The sequence below is a fragment of the Scyliorhinus canicula genome, chromosome 12 (genome assembly GCF_902713615.1).
Source record: "Scyliorhinus canicula chromosome 12, sScyCan1.1, whole genome shotgun sequence".
NCBI classification, from domain to species: domain Eukaryota; kingdom Metazoa; phylum Chordata; class Chondrichthyes; order Carcharhiniformes; family Scyliorhinidae; genus Scyliorhinus; species Scyliorhinus canicula.
In genome coordinates this window covers 70938719-70958773 of record NC_052157.1, presented here as the reverse complement: position 1 = coordinate 70958773, position 20055 = coordinate 70938719, and the positions used below count along the sequence as shown (strand labels likewise).

General features: G+C 45.0%; 1 protein-coding gene across 2 annotated transcripts in view; it reads right to left on the bottom strand.

The window, feature by feature from the left end:
• Nucleotides 1–20055, bottom strand: part of LOC119974383 (carcinoembryonic antigen-related cell adhesion molecule 5-like) — a 114048-nt gene that overhangs the window by 10016 nt on the left and 83977 nt on the right. For both annotated transcript variants that reach the window (XM_038813188.1, XM_038813189.1), the window contains exons 12-13: nucleotides 3453–3505; nucleotides 539–582 (exon numbers count right to left, since the gene is read on the bottom strand). In XM_038813188.1, coding sequence (XP_038669116.1) covers nucleotides 539–582; nucleotides 3453–3505 — 97 coding nt within the window. The remainder of the gene's footprint in view (nucleotides 1–538; nucleotides 583–3452; nucleotides 3506–20055) is intronic.

Here is a 20055-nt window from a genome sequence, read left to right as displayed (position 1 = left end):
CAATTGTCATCCAATCTCGCTTCTGGAGTTATTGATCGAGCATCATGATGGAAGGATGCCAACAACAAAAAGCATACAGCTACATATTATGGCACATTAAAATTCCCCGCATCTTGGTTTTCAGAAAACTAAAGGTTGCAGCTTGGTTGGCCATGAAAAGTCTTCCCATTTTTCCCTTTTCATTTGACTTGAAGGAAACATCGGCGGGATAAACAGTGCACAGCCGCTCAACAATTTTTAGATTTCCACAAAATTCGAAATTATCCCTCTTTTATCCAGCATGTTCAATAGCAAGAATGAAATATATTGAATATTTTTTCTCTACCTAACCTGGGTTCACAGAAGTCAATTATGGTGAGCTTCAGCTGCCAACAACCAATTTAGCAAAAATCAGGGGTCAAACCCAGAACTTGGATTGTCACTTTTCTATCCATTAATTTAAAAATACTGTTAATAAAGGGCTACAGCGTAATATATTAAGTTGCCGTAACTCGAAACAGATTAAAAATAGAATTTCAACATTGAAAAGTTTTTTTACCTTTGTGGTTTGTGTATTGGTCCCATTGCTATATGATACTGGTTCTGAAAAAACAATAAGTAGAATTATTAGTCACAATGTCACCTGAAGAAATGTGTGGTTACAATGATGCTGCACTACTCTTCACTGAGCTTCCATGTTTTCCAAACAAAAAATCACATATTAGGAATTTATCTATTTCTTTTGTAGATTAATTGGAAAGTAATATAATTTTAAAGCTAAGCTGCCAAGAGTTATCCATCGCTGTTCTAACACTACTCTGCCTAGCCCAGAGGTATAATTAAACCAGTCCAAATATCTCTATGGCAAATCGTCCATTACTACTGTCAATGTTTGAAGAATCTCTCACTCATTCATTCTCTGAACTAAAGGGAATCATTTTGGAACTGGAGACACTCCTATAGCTGAGGTTAGTGCTGGGAGTGATGAGTTAAGAGGTGTTGATGAGCCCAGCATGGTATCAACAAATAGAGCATTATATGTGTCAAATGACAGCTCAAATGGTTGAAATAAACTATACTTAACAATCCTCCGAACACCATTATCTTCCATATATTATATTGTATTGCTTTAATCATTTCTTGTAATTGTTTAACTGGTAGCCACTCTTTTCCATTTTGCTGAAGGCATGCTTTTCAATTAGTTTTGGGAAATTGTGCACGATTTGTAACTAGGCTACTGCAAATAGCACAGATGCGTTTGTTGGAATTTCCTGTGAAGAGAAACCTGAAGAAAAAGCTCTAAAGAAAGTGACAAACAAGTTAAAGTTACGCCGTGTCACATCCTGTTCCATTTTTATCAGTTATTTATCTTTCTGTACAAAGAGAATGAAGTCATATGGAAAAGAAACAGTGAAATAATTTTCTTGCATAATATTTGACATCATGTTACATTTTAAATATAAAGTAATGTAATCAACAAGGATAACCAACACTTCTTCGTAACTGAAAAATTTGTCTCAGAGTTGCACCTTTGTCAGAATGAACTGCCTCCAGCCAGTTTACTTACAGTTTACAGCGGTTTGTTAGGAATCCAGTATCTGGGACTTAGTCTATAGAGGCATATATCTGAATCAAGGTTTAGTCTATAGCCTGAACAAAATCATTAATCATTGCCTGTAAGCATGCTAGAAGCCCAGCTACATAACATGAGCACTTGTTTTTTTTTTAGCAAATATTATACAAATACAGTCACAAATTGTATGAGCTGCCTTATGTTTTGTTATGCTCTTGACGTGGCATAAGCTGCTTCCTTGATGTGCACTTTGACAAAGGGAGGTTCAGACTTGGAGATAGCTTTAACACATTTATTAAACTGTTAACAATTCTCCTACTTAGATTCAACTCTCCTGTTAATCCTGCTCCTGTTAATAGCTACTCAGGCTGACAAACCAGTCTGCTACAATCCAGGTGGTGGGTGTGATGTGTTTCAAATTAACCCTGTGTACTCACTGAGTATCTCCACTGGAAAGAAGAAGATCATGTGTGCTGTGTCATTTTAAATGGATTGGTTTAATGCCCTCCTGTGGTAGTGTCACCTCTATGTGTGTCGTGAATGCCCATTGGTCGTGTCCTAACTTATTGGCCTATTGGTTGAATGTCTGTGCGTCATGTCTCTCGTGCTCCCTCTAGTGTCTAGCTAGTCTATGTGTATTTACATTAACCCCTTGTGTATTTACAGTGATGCATATCACCACACCTTATAGAAAGCCTTATGACGATGCGCCAAAGCAGGAAATATTTTTTTCCCAAGCAACACAAACTGTTCTTCTTCTGTGGAATGCATACATCAGGATATGGCTTTGTACAAGATTGTAGAATGTTAGAAGGCGCATAGAAAACCCAATTTTGCTGCTTCAGTTTATCGTCTTAATGACTGCTCTATTTTTGCTGAGAAAGGTTCTTCAAAACTAATGAGAGCATTGTGATTTAAAAAACTGTTGACGCATTTGTTCAGGAACAGAATGAGCCATGGGAATCATTCTTTGTTGATGTATGCGCCATGTAAAGAAAACGGCACCATTTTATTCATTTCCTTGTATAAGCAAACTGTAGTTGTAGCACTTGCATTGTTCTCTAGTTTATAAGGCCCTGTGATAAGCTTCCATATTGCTTGGTGAATCTGTTCCAAAATGAGAAGCATTATACTTTAAATAGGAATTAATTTACTATCACGGATCCTTTGAAAAGTAAAAAATTGAAAAAGAAAATCAGCTGTGGTTTAAAATGGGCTGCTAAGTTGCAATGAGTTCATTTCACACTTTGATGGACTTGTATAAAAAGCTTATAAAACTGGACTAATGTGTTTAATTCTGGGCACCACACTGAGGACTGTTGTGAAGGCTTTCAAGATGATTTGGAAATGATTGCAAGAGTGGTTCTGGGGATGAGGAAAACTAGAGTTATGAGAATACATTGTAGAAGCTGGGGCTGTTCTCCTCAGAAAGGATGAGAAAAGATTTGATTGACAAGTTCAAAATTATGAAGGGTCTCAACAGAATTGATAGAGAGATTTTCCCCATTGGTGGAGGGGGTTGAGAACCAGATGACACCAATTTAAGGAATAACTTTTGTCTGCAGTCAATGTTTATGGTCTGGAGAATGCATAATCTGAGGGTGTGCTGAAGACAGATTTAATTAGAGCTTTTAAGAAGAAATTGGATAAATAGATGAAGCGGGAAAATTTTCAAGGCTACAGGGAAAGGACAGTGGAGTGAACCTTTGTTGTCTTTTAGTATGAAAGCAGTTTGTTGCAAAGCATGATGTAGTTATTGCATTAATGTGTTATTCAAGTGCAGAAATAGTGTTAAGAAATTATAATTAATATTACATTATGAAAGTAATTTCAAACAGTTCAATCAAAAAAAATTGCACTGGCATAGCAGTAGGGCGAATGCTGAACCATTTTTACTTACCGTTTCCTTGTGAAGCCATTTTGATATTATTGTGTTGTGATCCACATTTTGCCCTAAATAGATATTACACAACAGGCTTGTAGGTTTCTCAGCAAAATATTTTATCTTGTAACTTACATTCACTAATTACAATACATAACCAAGGAAAATGTTATATTTATTAATATCCTTAATTTATTAATATTGATAAAAATCAAAGAAAACTTAGATTTTGCTGACTGGCACTAAAACTTCATGAGTACAGAACAGATGTTCCTTAAATATCTTTGATATGCACAGAAATAATTCAAATATAGTTGAAGCTAAATACACCAAGTAATGGTGGCAGATATGTGAACTTTATAATCATTGGACGGGATTTACAGGCCTTGTTGCACCAGACTTGGTGATGCGATGGAGGCCATTGAATCACACAAGAGGCCTCTCAACGGAATCTCGTGCGACGTCACAATCTGGATTCTCCTGGTGTCCGGGACCTAAAGGCTGCACCTTGGAGACCTTGCCAGGGCGCCATTTAGTACTGGGCAACACAAACATGGACCGGATGGGTGCTCCCAGTCTATTAGAGCGGTTGGGCTCTGAGCAGGATGATACCTTGGCACTCCTGCTGGCACCTGATCACCTTGGCACTGCCAGCTTGGCACCTTTGCACAGCCACCCAGGCACCCTAACAGTGCCTAGGTGGCACTGCAAGTCTACCACTGCCAAGGTGCCTGGGTACCAGGTTGCCCATGCCAGGGGTCGGGCCCAAGGTGCCTTGCCCATAAGAGATGGTGTGAAGGGGGTTTTGAGGACCTGGGAAGAGATCAATTGGGTGTAGTGGGAAGGTCCGAAAGCCAGTATGCAATCATTGATGGGGCTAAAAGATCGGGGCAGCCTTTAAAAATGGCACCACGATCCACGAATAGGCTACCTGCACTGGCCAGAGGCCCAAAAAAAGGCAAGCTGCCGTTGCGCTGCAGCCGCCGAGAAACACCATGCTCAACGTGCCCAAAACAGGATTGTTTTGTCCCATTGAATCCTGCCCATTATCCAGCTTCATTGCCAGTACTGCAGATGTTTCTGGTTATTTAGTGATGACAAACAAGCTCACCACCATTTCAGTTTGTTAATATGTAGATGCAAAGTCAAGCAATTACTGTTAAAGAGTTAATGCAGAATAAAATTCCATAATATGTACAATAATATTAACCATCTCACAATTTCCTGAATCCAGTAGAGTTTGCTGATCAGGAACAATGGCAATGGTATTTGTTAAATATCCTATTCAGCATTGGCTGCATGCAAGATAAAACTAATTCTGCTCATTTAATATCTAAAACTGGCACGGAATTCTCCGGCCGTTGGGATTCTCCGTTTCCGCTGGCAGCGCACCCTCGTCTGCGGGTTTCCCGGCAGTGTGGGGTGGCTCAAATGGGAAGTACCATTGACATGCGGTGCGAAGAGAATCTCTCTACCAACGAATGACGCGCCGCTGAGAAACACGCGCCTGGGAAACTGGAGAATCCAGCCCACATAATCTTTTGACAATATTTATTGCTCCCACTTTTATTCCAATCATTTGTGCGCAACTTAGAATGTCATTAATACAGTTTAGTTCAGTTAAATCAATACAAATGTTCTTCAAAGTGAAAGATGGGTGCTACAGATTAGTAAATGGGTAGCAAAATAAATGAAAATATCAAGAAGGAGAAAGTACAAAAAATAATGATAACCCTACTTCAGAGAAATAGAAGGCAGTGGGGTGTGGAAATAAAGGGAGAGGGAGTATCTGATTTCTGGCACTTCACCATTTTTCTATTTGTGCTACTTTCAAATTCTCACTTTACATAATATTTGTGCCAGCTTTAAGGCTGTGCAATAGAAAAGTGGAACAATATTTTAACGACATGCAGAATTAAACAAATTTGATATAAAAACCAAGGAACTGAAGTAATTTCAAAATACTAAATTTAATTTTAGCTGAAATCCACAAATGACTTAATGGTTATAATGACTCAAGTGGGTGATTTACTTAATGTTGGGAATAAAGGAGTTTGGCAAGGCAATATGTCACCCAGTAAAAAAATCTACAAAATGCTTTTCTGTTATTTTCTTCTGTTATTCGATGTTTGCATAACTTAGTCAACCTATCAAAGCAGATTAAAGTATTATCAATTTACTATCTTAAACACAGTGCTGGCATTAACTTGCACTACTATTTGTTCCTACTGCATCCACAATGTCTATCTGGAGGGCTTCCTGGACCGCAGTGAGAACAGGAGCAATCTCTTCCTCTCCTCCTGCACTAAGGCCACCAAACCTGCATCAAAGAACCTTGCATGTTATACCATCCCTGTGTCTTTGTCAGTCAATTGCTTCTGCAATTCATTCCAGTATCTTCTGTCATCAAATTGCACCTCTCCTTTAAGAGGTACAGGCTAGCTTTAATTAGCGCAAGCTAGCTTTAATTTCTGCTATCGTCCCATCCACTTGGACCCCCCAGTGGATATGCAGCCAATCAAAAGAAAGTTCAGTACTGAGCTTAATGTAAATTAGCAGCCAGCACAAAGTTTGCACGGTGCCTGCATGTGAAGGAACTAGTATGGATTGATTCCGCATTGCAACCTCTGTGCCTATTTTCAGGCCTTATCCAATTTCTAGGCCATTATGTTTAAAAGACCTTTGTTATCATTCCATTAAGTGAATATTCCTATTCTTCACAGGAGCATAGAGCAGGATAATTTGGTTACTGGAACCTGTTCTGTCAATCAGTTAGATTGTGGCTGATCTGTATCTCAACTCAATTTATCCTCCTTGCTTTCATTACCTTGATCCTTGCAATATACAATTTACTGATCCCAGTCAGAAAAGTTCCAATTGACTCATCATAGAGCCTTTTGAGTGAATAAGTTCCAGATTACCCTTTGTGTGAAAATGTCCTGGCTCGAAGTTTAATATTTTGTTTAGGATCTCCCCCACTGGAAGAAATATTTTTTCTCTATTATCCCTATTGAATAAATCTTTTTATCATTTACCATCTCAACCTTCCAATATCGAGTGAATCTAAACCAACTTTAAGCAATCTAACCGCATAATTTAATCAATGGCATTGTAATAATAATAACCTTTATTATTGTCACAAGTAGGCTTACATTAACAGTGCAATGAAGTTACTGTGAAAAGCCCCTAATTGTCACATTCCGGCACCTTTTCAGATACACTGAGGGAGAATTCGGAATGTCCAATTCACCTCACAAGCATGTATTTCGGGACTTGTGGGAGGAAACCGGAGAACTCGGAGGAAACCCATGCAGACATGGAGAGAACGTGCAGACTCCGCACAGACAGTGCCCCAAGCTGGAAATCGAACCCAGTCCCTGGTGCTGTGAAGCAAAAGTGCTATCCACTGTGCTACCATGAATCTGTGCTTTAACCTATCAAAGACTAATCTATTCTTCCTGGTCCAGTGGAAAAAAACTGAATGCAGTACGCGTGTAAGGTGTGGTAAAGGCTCAGTGCAAATGAAGCACAACTTTCCCACTTCATGCAATGATTGACACACTGATTGAATAGTTTTCTTTTAATAATGGGTGGGATTCTCTGGCCATTCGCTGGCAGCTGTATTCTCTGGTCGTGCCAGCAGTGCTCCCCCATCCACTGGTTTCCCAGCGGTGTGGGATGGCTTCAATGGAAATCCATTGACGAGCGGAGGGAGTAGAGAATCCCATTTCCAGCGAACAGCGCACCAAATTCTCTGTCCTCACTAGCAGCGTAGCGGGGCGGACTCGCAACGGAGAATCCCAGCCAATATGTACAGTACAGCCTCTTTCAAATAAAGAATAACATCATATTCATTTTTTTGGAATAGTGGCAAGATTTCAGTGGTTTGTGTACAGCGCTGTCTGAGCACCTTCAGAATTCCCCAGAGAAGAAAACTGTCTAAACTATTAGTGCAAAACAGACGGGATCACATCTGATCTTAATTTGTTTACCCCAGCTTTCCAATAGAACTGAACATCTGTCAACATGCAAAGAAAATAGGAGCAGATAATTTAAACCATCTGTTTTGCCAGTCAATGAGGTAAGGGCTGATATGAGGTCAGAGCAGGACGAGCAGAGTAGTAATCTCAGGATTGCTACTGGTGCCATGTGCTAATGAGGCAACAAACAGAGAGCGAGTGCAGCTGAACACGTGGCTACAGGGCTGCTGCAGGAGGGAAGGCTTCTGATATGTAGATCATTGCGATACCTTCTGGGGAAGGTTGGACCTTCACAGGAAGGACCGAAATACACCTAAACTGGAGGGGCACCAATATCCTGGGCGGCAGGTTTGCTAGAGCTCTTCGCAAGGTTTAAACTAGTTTGGCAGGGGAATGGGAACCAGAGCTACGGATCAGAGGATAGGGTAGCTATCAGGCAGAAATAGTATGCAGTGAGTCTGTGAGGAAGGATAGACAGTTGATAGGGCAAAGTTGCACTCAGTGGGATGGGTTAATGTGTGTCTCTTTCAACGCATGGAGTGTCAGGAATAAGGGAGATGAACTTAGAGCATCGATCAGTACGATGTTGTGGCCATTACAGAGACATGGATTTCACAGGGGTAGGAATGGTTGTTCGATGCTCCTGGGTTTAGATGTTTTAAGAAGAATAGGGAGGGAGCTACAAGAGGAGGGGGAGTGACACTGTTAATTAGGGAGTGCATCACAGCTGCAGAAAAGAAGTTAGTCGAGGAGGATTTGTCAACTGAGTCAGTATGGGTGGAAGTCAGAAACAAGAAAGGAGCAGTCACTTTATTGGGAGTTTTCTATAGATGCCCCCAATATCAGCAGAGAGATGGAGGAACAGATTGGACGGCAGATCTTGGAAAGGTGCAGAAGTAACAGAGTTGTTGTCATGGGTGACTTCAACTTCCCTAATATTGACTGGAACCTCCTTAATGCAAATAGTTTAGATGGAGCAGATTTTGTCAGGTGTGTACAGGAAGGATTTCTGACTCAATATGTAGATAAGCCGACTGTGCGGGGGCCATATTGGATTTGGTGCTTGGCAACGAACCAGGCTAGGTGTCAGATGTCTTGGTGGGAGAGCATTTCGGGGACAGTGACCACAAACCCTTGACCTTTACCATAGTCATGGAGAGGGATCGGAGCAGACAGTATGGGAAGGTATTTAATTTGGGGAGGGAAAATTATACTGCTATTAGACTGGAGCTGAGGAGCATAAATTGGGAACAAATGTTGTCAGGGAAATGCACAACAGTAATGCAGGTTTTTTTTTAAAGGAGCACTTGCTGCGAGTGCTGAATAGTTTTGTCCCAGTGAGACGAGGAAGGAATGGTAAAGTGAAGGAGCCTTGGATGGCAAGAGAAGTGGAGCATCTAGTCATGAGGAAGAAGGAAGCTTACGTAAGGTTGAGGAAACAAGGATCTGGCACAGCCATAGAGGGTTACAGGGTAGCCAGGGAGGAACTCAAAAATGGACTTGGGGGGGCAGGACGGTGGCGCAGTAGGTTAGCCCTGCTGCCTCATGGCGCCGAGGTCCCTGGTTCTACCCCGGGCCGTGTGGAGTTTGCACATTCTCCCTCTGCTTTCGTGGGTTTCGCCCCCACAACCCAAAGATGTGCAGGTTAGGTGGACTGGCCACTCTCAATTGCCCCTTAATTGGAAAAAATGAATTGGGTACTCTAAATTTATATTTTTTTAAAATGGACTTAGGAGAGCTAGAAGGCATGCAAAAGCCCTGGCAGAAAGGATTAGGGAAAACCTCAAGGCATTCTATACTTATGTGAGAAATAAGAGGATGATCAGAGTGCGAGTTGGGTTGATCAGGGACAGTGGAGTTTGAGGAGGTAGCGGAGGCCCTAAATGAATTTTGCTTCAGTATTCACTGGAGAGAGGGACCTTGTTGCTCGTGAGAACAGCGTGAACCAGGTTAATAGGCTCAAACAGGTTGATATTAAGGAGGATGTGCTCGAAATTTTGAAAAGCATCAGAATAGACAAGTCCCCTTGGTCAGACGGGATATACCCAAGGTTACTATGGGAAGCGAGGGAGGAGATTGCTGATCTGATGGCGTGATCTTTGCGTCCTCACTTTCCACTGGAGTAGTACCGGATGATTGGAGGGAGGCGAATGTTGTTTCCCTGTTCAAGAAAGCGAATAGAGAAATCCCTCAGATTAAAGACCAGTCTGTCTTACGTCCGTGGTGAGCAAAGTACTGGAAAGGATCTTGAGAGATAGGATTTATGATTATTTAGAAAAACAATTTGATTAAAGGTAGTCGGCATGGCTTTGTGAGGGGCAGGTTATGCCTCACAAGCCTCATTGAATTCTTTGAGGATGTGACGAGACACATTGATGAAGGTCGGACAGTGGATGTGGCATATATGGATTTCAGTAAGGCATCTGATAAGGTTCCCCCATGGTAGGCTCATTCAGAAAGTTTGGAGGCATGTGATACATGGAAATTTGGCTGCAGAATTGGCTCGCCGAAAGAAGTCAGTGAGTGGTAGTGGATGGAAAGTATTCTGCCTGGAGGTCGGTGACCTGTGGTGTCCCGCAGCGATCTGTTCTGAGACCTCTGCTCTTTGAGGTTTTTATAAATGACTTGCAAGAGGAAGTGGAAGGGTGGATTAGTATGTTTGCCGATGACACAAAAGTTGGTGGAGTTGTAGACAGCGTTGAGGGCTGTTGCAGGTTACAACAGGACATTGTCAGGATGCAGAGCTGGGCTAAGATGCAGCAGATAGAGTTCAACCCCGATAAATGTGAAGTTATTCATTTTGGGAGGTCAAATTAGAATGCTGAAAAAAGGGTTAAAGGCAGGATTTTTGGAAGTGTGGAGGAACAGAGGGATCTTGGGGTCCATGTACATAGAGCTCTCAAAGTTGCCACCCAGGTTGATAGGGTTGTTAAAAAGGCATATGGTGTGTTGGCTTTCACTAACAGGAGGATTGAGTTTAAGAGCTGCAAGGTTTTGCTGCAGCTTTATAAAACCCTGGTTGGACCACACTTGGAATATTGTGTCACTTCTGGTCGCCTCATTATAGGAAAGATGTGGACGTTTTGGAGAGGGTGCAAAAGGAGATGTACCGTGATGCTGCCTGGACTGGAGGGCATGTCTTATGAAGAAAGGTTGAGGGAGCTTTTCTCACTGGAGCGAAGAAGGCAGAGAGGAGACTTGATAGAGGTGTGTAAGGTGATGAGAGGCATGGATAGAATGGAGAGCCAGACACTTTTCCCCAGGGCGGAAATGGCTTTCACGAGGGGAAGTAATTTAAAGTGATTGGAGGAAAGTATAGGGGAGATGTCAGAGTTAGGTTCTTTACACAGAGAGCGGTGGGTGCGTGGATTGCACGGCCTGCGAAGGTGGTGGAGTCAGAGTCATTAGGGACATTTAATCGACTCTTGGACAGGCACATGGACAGCAGTAAATTGAAGGGGTGTAGGTTAAGTTGATCTTAGATTAGGATAAATGGTTGGCACAACATTGTGGTGTTCTATGTTCTATGTGACCAAAATCCATGGCTGGAGTTTCACAGGTCCTGGGGCAGGATAGCAGGTGTGGAGGAGCCATTAAATTGAAAGCCCTTCCTGGTCCCCACACTCCCCAGCCAGTCACTGCTGCAATATTACGAGCTGCAAGTAAAGGCTTCATGTGGCCTTCTTGCCCTCGAGTGACTTGAAATCTTCAAGGGGCCAACAATGGCTGTTTATGGGCCTCCTCCAATCGGCGCTGGGATTCTACCAGAAATGGAAGAAGCCCATAAACACCTGCCACCAGGCTGCCAGGTGAAGACTGTGCTGATAAGAGGTCCCAAAGAACCCACTCTTCCCTTCTTGCCCCAATGAAATGAAATGAAAAATGAAATGAAAATTGCTTATTGTCACAAGTAGGCTTCAAATGAAGTTACTGTGAAAAGCCCCTAGTCGCCACATTCCGGCGCCTGTTCGGGGAGGCTGGTACGGGAATTGAACCGTGCTGCTGGCCTGCCTTGGTCCGCTTTAAAAGCCAGCGATTTAGCCCAGTATGCTAAACCAGCCCCTTCACCTGCGCTGTCAGCCTGGCATCGGTGTGATGCCAGACTTACCTTGTCTCCTCCACTATTGACCTTGCAGCAGTCCCAGCCATCCATCCACTGACACTAATGGGACATAAAGCTGCTGCACCCTCTGACTAGCTGGCAGCTCCCTGTGCTGGGACCTGGTCATTGTGAGGAGCAGATGTCCCACCTCTGGTCAATTAAAGAGCCTATGGCCTTTTAATGGCTGTGGAGCAAGGTGGCCTAGTGAATGTGGGCTTCTTGCCCATACATTTTGGGCAAAGGGTCTGAGCCACTACCTCCAGCATAAAATTCAGTATCATATGCTCACCTTTGCTCCATTTCTCTTAATGGCTGGGATTCTCCTTTGTGAGTCCGCCGATCTACCGCTGCTAATGAAGACAGAGAATTTTGGTGCACTGTTCTCTGGTAGTCGGATTCTCTACTCCCGCTGCTTGTCAATGGGATTTCCCATTGAAGCCACCCCACACCATCAGGAAACTCGCAGGTGGGAGTGCGCTGCTGGTGCGACCAGAGAATCCCACTGTCAGCAAACGGCCGGAGAATCCCTTCTAAGTCCGTTTGGTAATCAAATCATACAAATCTCAGATTTAGAATTCACAGTTCACCCAGCATGAACTGCAATTTGTGGAAGGGTGTTCGAAACTTCTACCCTTGGCTTGGAGAAGTGTTTCTTAACTTCACCCAAAAAAATTGCCTCTAAAATAAGACCATGCTCCCAGTTCTAGATTCCCAAATCAGCAAAATAATGGGTGCGATTCTCAGACCCCCTGCCGGGCAGGGGATTCGGCAGGGGGCCACGCGAATCATGCCATGCTGCCCCGATGCCTGGATGCCATTCTCCCGCCCGTGAAAAAAACGGGCGGGCGCACATGGAGCCGGGCCGCACAGAGAATCGGCGCAAATGGCCGTAATGGCAATCCTCCGGCGGCGCCGCGATTCTCCAGTCCGGGATAAAACTTCTGCACTTTGTCTTTGCTGCAACAGTGGCACTACGCGTGGTTCAAAAATCTGAATCACTAATGTTTTGGCTTAACTGAAGAGCTCAGAGCCAAGGTATTAGCATCCCATCTCTGGATTGGCCAACCAATCAGGAAATGTAGCTGGGTTGATGTGTCCATTCTATCAAAGGAGGAATTTATATTTAAAGGGACCACAACAAAGATTACAAGGGCTCACAACCACTTGGATCTTTCAAGCTGTCAGGGTCACTTACTCTCTTACCCAGATGCATTGTTGCAGGATCTGAGGATCTCCAGCAGATACCTGAAAAGAGCCATAAAAGTTCACTCAGAGCACAGGCTTCAGGTAGCCTCCATTGCAGTTTGAACTTATCTCGCCAGCAAGGTTCTTGCAGAGACATCACTGACTCCCAGCATTGATGTCGTTGGTGAAGACACTGATTCTCTGATAGCTGCAGGTAGTTTATCTACTACCTGTAAACTCTTCCGCAGTGTACCATCTCCTGTATGGATGGGTTTGGTGACAGCTGTCGCTGTCCCTTCAATAGCACCAGGTACCTCACGTCGGAGGTAAATGGTTGCAGATATCCTAAAGCCTGTAGCTCTCCAGTCTCTCTTTCACTTGTTATCATCCTCACTAGAGGAGACTTCTCCAAAGTGAAAAATATCTATGTGGACAATGACATCTAACTTTACAGTTAGACCCATTCCTTTCAAGGATTCCCTGTGGCTCGAGGACCCTCAACACTCTACCTTGCAATGGTAATACTGTGAAAGTTGGTCCAAGATGCAAAGTCTTAAACTCCTCACCTTTAGAACAAAGAACAATACAGTACAGGAACAGGCCCTTTGGCCCTCCAAGCCAGTACTTGTCATGATACCAACCTTGGCCAAAACCCTCAGCACTTCCTTGTGCCGTATCCCTCTATATCCATCCGGTAGCATTGTGGATAGCACAATCACTTCACAGCTCCAGGGTCCCAGGTTCGATTCCGGCTTGGGTCACTGTCTGTGCGGAGTCTGCACATCCTCCCCGTGTGTGCGTGGGTTTCCTCCGGGTGCTCCGGTTTCCTCCCACAGTCCAAAGATGTGCAGGTTAGGTGGATTGGCCATGATAAATTGCCCTTAGTTTCCAAAATTGCCCTTGGTGTTGGGTGGGGTTACTGGGTTGTGGGGATAGGGTGGAGGTGTTAACCTTGGGTAGGGTGCTCTTTCCAGGAGCCGGTGCAGACTCGATGGGCCGAATGGCCTCCTTCTGCACTGTAAATTCTATGTAAATCCACATATTTATCAAGATGCCTTTTGAACGGCATTAATCTATCTGCTTCCACAACCTCCCAAGGCAATTCGTTGCAGGCACTCACCACCCTCTGTGTAAAAAAAACCTGCCTCGCACTCAACTTTGCCCCACGGAGCTTAAACCTATACCCCTTGGTGACTGACCACTCCACCTTGGGAAAGAATGCCTGCCCATCCATTCTATCCATGCCCCTTGTGGACCTCTATCAGGTTACCCCTCAACCTCCATTGTTCCAATGAAAACTGTTCAAGTCTATTCAGCCTCTACGCATAGCTAACACCCTCCAAACCAGGCAACATCCTGGTAAACCTCCTCTGCACCATCTCCAAAGCCTCCACATCTTTTTGTTAGTGTGGCGACCAGAATTGTGCGCAATATTCCAAGCGCAGCCTTACCAAGATTCTATACAACTGTAGCAAGACTTGCCAGTTTTTATACTCAATATCCCATCCAATGAAGGCAAGCATTCCGTATGCTTGACAACTTGTCCACTTGTGTTGCCACTTTCAAAGATCTGTGGACATGCACGCCAGATCTCTCTGACTTTCTATATTCCCAAGAGTTTTACAATTTATGGTATATTTCCCATCTATGTTATACTGACCAAAATGCATTACCTCACATTTGTCTGAATTAAACTTAATTTGCCATTTCTCGTCCCAAGTGTCCGAGCTATCTATGTCTTGCTGTATTCTCTGACAATCTCAACACTATCTGCCACTCCACTAACCACAATGTCATCCGTGAACGTACCAATCAGACCAGCTACATTTTCCTCCAAATCGTTTATGTATACTACAAACAACAGAGGCCACAGCATCGATCCCTGTGGAACACCACGAGTCACAACCTTCCATTCAGAAAAACACCCTTCTACTGCTACCCACTTCCTTCTGTGACCGAGCCAGTTCTGTCTCCATTTTACCACCTCACCTCTGATCCTCTGATACACTTTTGTATCAGTCTGCCAAGAGGCACCTTGTCAAAGGCTTTACTGAAGTCCACGAAAACAACATCCACTTCCCTCCCCTCATCAATAATCTTTCTCAACTCAAAAAAACTTGATCACGTTAGTGAGGCATGGCCTCCCCTTCACAAAACCATGCTATCGCTAATGAGTCCATTTGTTTCCAAATGGGTATAAATCCTACGTGAGGCTCACTGGCCTATAATTTCCTGGATTATCCCTGCTACATTTCTTAAACAGCGATACCACATTAGCTGTTCTCCAGACATCTAGATCTCACCTGTCGCCAATGAGGATACAAATATGTCAGTTAAGGCCCCAGCAATTTCCTCCCTTGTTTCCCTTAGTATTCTGGGTAAATCCCATCCAGCCCAGAAGACGTATTTAACTAAATGTCTTTTAAAAGACCCAGGGCGCGATTCACCGCAAATGCGGAGAGTCGTAAAGGCTGCCGTGAAACTGGCCGTGTTTCACGGCAGCCTCCACGCCCCCTCCCGGGACCCGATTCTCCCCCCCCCCCGGTTGGGGCTAGCAGCGCGGCCCCGTGAAGAATGGCATCGCGGGCTTAGCGACCGTCGATGACGTCAGCCGCGCATGCGTGGGTTGGACGGCTCCAACCCGCGCATGCGCGGATGACGTCATCATGCACATGCGTCAAACCCGCGCATGCGCGGGCCGTCATACCCCTCAGCCGCCCCGCGGACTGATCCTGCAGGATGGCGGAGGAACAAAGAGTGCGCGAGTATCGGACTCGCTGCCCGCGATCGTTGCCCACCGATTGCGGGCCCCTGCCACCCTTGGCACGGCCGTGGTGCGGCCGTGCCAATCGGTGCCATGGTTGTCCGGGACAGCACTTTGCGGCCGTTTTCACGAACGGTGAGAGCAGGTGTGTTTGCGTTCGTGAAAACGGCCGTAAAGGCCTGGGAACTCGGCCAATCAGCCATGGGGTGAATCGCTGTTCGGCCGTAAAAAACGGCGAGCAGCGATTCGTGTCATGGGGCGGCCGTGGGGGGGGGGGGGGGGGGGGGGGGGAATAGCGGGAGGTCGGGAAAAATGTCGGGAAGGCCCTCCCGCTATTCTCCGACCCGTCGTGGGCAGCGGAGAATCACGCCCCCAGTACCTCCTCCTTTTCGATGTCGACATGACACAGACTGTTCAAACACTTTAGCCAAGAATCATCTTCCACAAAGTCCTTTCCTTTGGTGAACACTGATGCAAAGTACTCATTTAGTGCCCGGCCCATTTCCTCTGGCTCAACACATAGATTCCCCCTACTGTCCTTAAGTGGTCCAATCCTTTTCCTGGCCACGCTCTTGCTTTTTATACATGAATAAAAAACTTTGGGATTTTCCTTAATCCGACTTGCCAAGGACTTTCCATGACTTCTCCAAGCCCTCCTAATTCCCCGCTTCAGTACCTTCCTACTTTCTTTATACTCCTCAAGAGTTTCAACTGTCCCCACCGTTCTGGACGTACAAAAGCCTCCTTTTTCTTTTTGATGAGGTTCACAATGTCCCTCGTTATCCAAGGCTCCCTAAACTTCCCATACTTAGCCTTCGTTCTTTTGGGATTGTGACTTTCCTGAATCCTAATCAAAGACTCTCACATGTCCGATATTGATTTACCCTCCAATGGCCACACCTAATCCAAATTCTTGAATTCCTTTCTAATATTATTGTAATTTGCCTTTCCCCAGTTTAGCACCTGAATGTGAGGGTTACCCTCATCCCTATCCAAAAGTACTCTGAAACGCAAGGAATTGTGGTCACCACTTCCAAAATGTTCCCCTATTGAAACCTCAACCATCTGTCCAGGCTCATTCCCCAATACCAGGTCCTGTACTGCCCTTTTCCTCGTTGGTCTATCTACATATTGCATCAAGAAGCCTTCCTGGATACACCTTACAAACTCTGCCCCATCCTAGCACTAAGTGAGTCCCAGTCAATATAGCGGAAATTAAAATCCCCTACCACAACAACCCTGTTAATTTTGCACCTATCCAAAATCTCTCTACCTATCTGCACTTCTTATCTCTTGCTGGCAGTTGGGAGACCTGTAATAAACGTCCAACATTGTGATTGCTTCCTTCCTGTTCCTGAACTCTACCCAGATTGCCTCATTGTATGAGCCCTGCGAGATGCCCTCCCGCAGTACGGCTATAATATTCTCCTTAACCAGTAATGCTACTCCCCCATCCCTTTTACATCCCCCCTCTATCTCTCCTGAAGCATCTATATCCTCCAATGTTCAGCTGGCAATCCTACTCTTCATTTAACCACGTTTCTGTGATAGTCACAACATCATAGTTCCAAGTACTAATAAGTGTCTAAGTTCATCTGCCTTACCAGCTATACTTCTGGCATTGAAACAATACACTTCAAACCACTGTGTTTCAGCAGACAGGGTGATGTTGTTCACTTATTTTTGTTCTCTATTTCCCCTTCAGTTATTACACCTTCTGAGCTAGCGCTCTGTTTCTCCCCCCCCCCCCCCCCCCCCCCCCCCCCGCGCAGGATTGCCGATTGTCTGATCCGGCCCCTTTATTCCATATGCGAGGTTCCTTAATTCCATTGTAAATAGGACTCTAAAACAAACAAATCAGCACAAACACTGCTGAAATATACTGGGTGCGTATTGTACTCAAATAGTTTTACATTAAATCTGGAACTTTGAAGAAGGACTGCTTATGAAATGTGCATTGGTGGTCATTCCTCTTTAAATTCATATCTTTCCAGAACAACATTCTCGGCATTTCAAATCACGTAATAAACATAATTATTAAATTGGTGACATAGGGGGCTATGCTCGGTCTGTGTTGCGCTCAGCACAAATCCCGCTATTTTGAGAGAATTGCGGGAGAGTTCCAAAATGGGATTTGTGCCGGGCGCAAAGGTTTTCCATTCTCCTGGCCCAGTCTAGTTGGCATGATCAGAATCTCGTCTAGAAAGGACGGGAAACTAATCACAGCTAATTTGCATTCGTTTTAATCTCAGTGGTGTGATTAAAGTCAAATGTAGCGGCCTCCTGGTGTTCTTCTACCCCATCAGTGGGAAGTCACCTGGGCACGAATCACTACTGATCCTTAAAACTGAGGATCAGGCACCTGAGGTGGAGCAAGGAGGTGAGTACTCCTCTCCACTTACCTCCAGTGAGCACAAGGGCTCAACAGCCACTGGCCAGATGTCATTGGAGAGACCTTCAAGGGGGCTGCTTGGGCTGATCTGTAGTCTAGGGGGCCAGGTCGGGGGTCTCCCCCTGGATGATACTCCGCTGGGTTTGTGAAGCCTTTTTTTCCCATGTTGAACACCCCATAACAGGGCAAAGCACAGCTGCAGCCTTTCTGTCCTACAATCCACTCATAGGACAGAGCCATGCTGCGACTTGTTTCTTGGATTTGTTTTCTCACCATTTAGGCATAAACCTTGCTGGGGTGCTGGTTGTCTTGGGCAGCAGCACAGCCTGCGTGTTGGGCAGGACCCGCCCTGTGTGGTGATGACCCCTTCCAGCAGCTTGTTGAGTTCCTCATTGTTGCGGATGGTGAGCTGTAGGTGGCAGGGAATGATGGGGATCTTCCTATTCTCCCGGACAGCGTTACTGGCCAGCTCAAGGTTCTCGGCGGTCAGGTATTCCAGCACGGTGGCCAGGTAGACGGGATTCACGGTGCCCACCCCCTCGACATAGTGGCCCTTACGTAGCAGCCGGTGAATGCTGCTTTCGGGGAACTGCAGAACTGACCTGGAGGAGCGGGTCTTGGCCTTGGTGTGCCCCCATTTTTGCAGTGACCTAATATCATTCAGGGTTCCGCTCTCAGACACATTCAGTCCACTTGAAGTTTTTGTTTTGTACTAGCTTGTTTACATTCCATTTCACCCCCCTTCTGAAGTTTTAGTAGGCTCCGTTGTTTATATTAAATTTCACATGCTATCGGGTTTTACAAACCTCTTGGCTGACAGCTGAAGGAGGGATTGGTGTGTTTTATAGCACTTCAAAGTCCATTAACTCTGAACTGCTTCCTTGAAAGAGCAGGTGTTTTGTCGGAGTGCTTTTTTTCACAGTTTTATCATACTCTGAAGTGCTTCATAGAAAGAGCAAGTGGACAATCTGAGACTGATCTTTTTAAACCTTTGATGCCTCTACAGCGTGTCTGCACTGGAGGAACTTTTCCTCCGTAGAAGCAGCTGGCACCACTCAGACATTGAAGTGAAGGGTTCCTCAAAAAGGAACTTCTCGCAAACACTGTTGAATTTTCTGGATAGATGTGATGACCACGCCTGGGTGGGAGGGGGGACGGCGGGGGGAATCCAGGGGAATTAGTTAATGATGTATAATGATTTTGGCTGGAAGTCTCTAGCCATCTGGATTCTTTTTACCCACTGGCGGCAGACCCCGGCTGGTGGGTTTCCTGGCAGCATGGGGTGGCTTTAATGGGAAATTCTATTGACAATTGGAGGGAAGAGGGAATCCCGCCACCAGCATCACACAGATGGGGCAATGGAGAATCCAGCCCTTTGTTTTCCGTTGGCTGATTTTCTCCCACTGATGACAGCAGCTGTTTACTGCTCTGTGGAGATTGGGGGCTGAATTCTCTGAATTCTGGTGCGGCGGGATGGAGAAACCCACCCTTGATTGTCTAGATTGGTCAGCACCACCAGGAGCTGTGCCAACTTCTTTATCCATAGTGAGTCCCCAAAAACTAAATGGCAGCAGCTAGTATTGAGTTAAGTGCAGGTTCACCTGGTGGGACCAGAAGGGGGGGCTCCTGGGAAAGTAGTGGGGGGGGGGGGGGGAGAGGAGAGAGAAGTGCAGACCTTGCAGGGGTCGAGGTGGTGGCCAAAATCGGGAAAGGTGGCCTGTGAGGGAAGTGTGTGCCTTTACCCCACTTTCCTGCATAAGGCCCAAGCAGGTTAAACTGCTGGACCTGTCCCTGTATTGTCCCTTATCTTTTTCTGATGACCTAAAAAATGTGGCTTTGTGGGAAGCAGCCCTTAAGTGGCAAGCTTAAATTGGGGTGAGGGTGGTCTAGCCTTGCCTGATTCCTAAAAATGGTTGCAAGGTTGGTGCAATTGGGTAGACAGGAGGAAGGACACCCAACGGTGGGGACACTGTAAAGCTCTGCATCATTTGTGCACCTTCATTAAAAATAAATGCCCCTAAGCAGTAGTAGGCATAGCATTGCGTGTTGGGAGAAAAGAAAGGTTTGAATAAAACACAATTTAAATGGAATTACAAGTGGGAAACTGAACATAAATTTGCAGCTCCAAACTACTGAAATAAAACCATAGAGGTTCTATTGAACAGAAATCACGTAGCTTCCTGCAGTGAGACATTTTG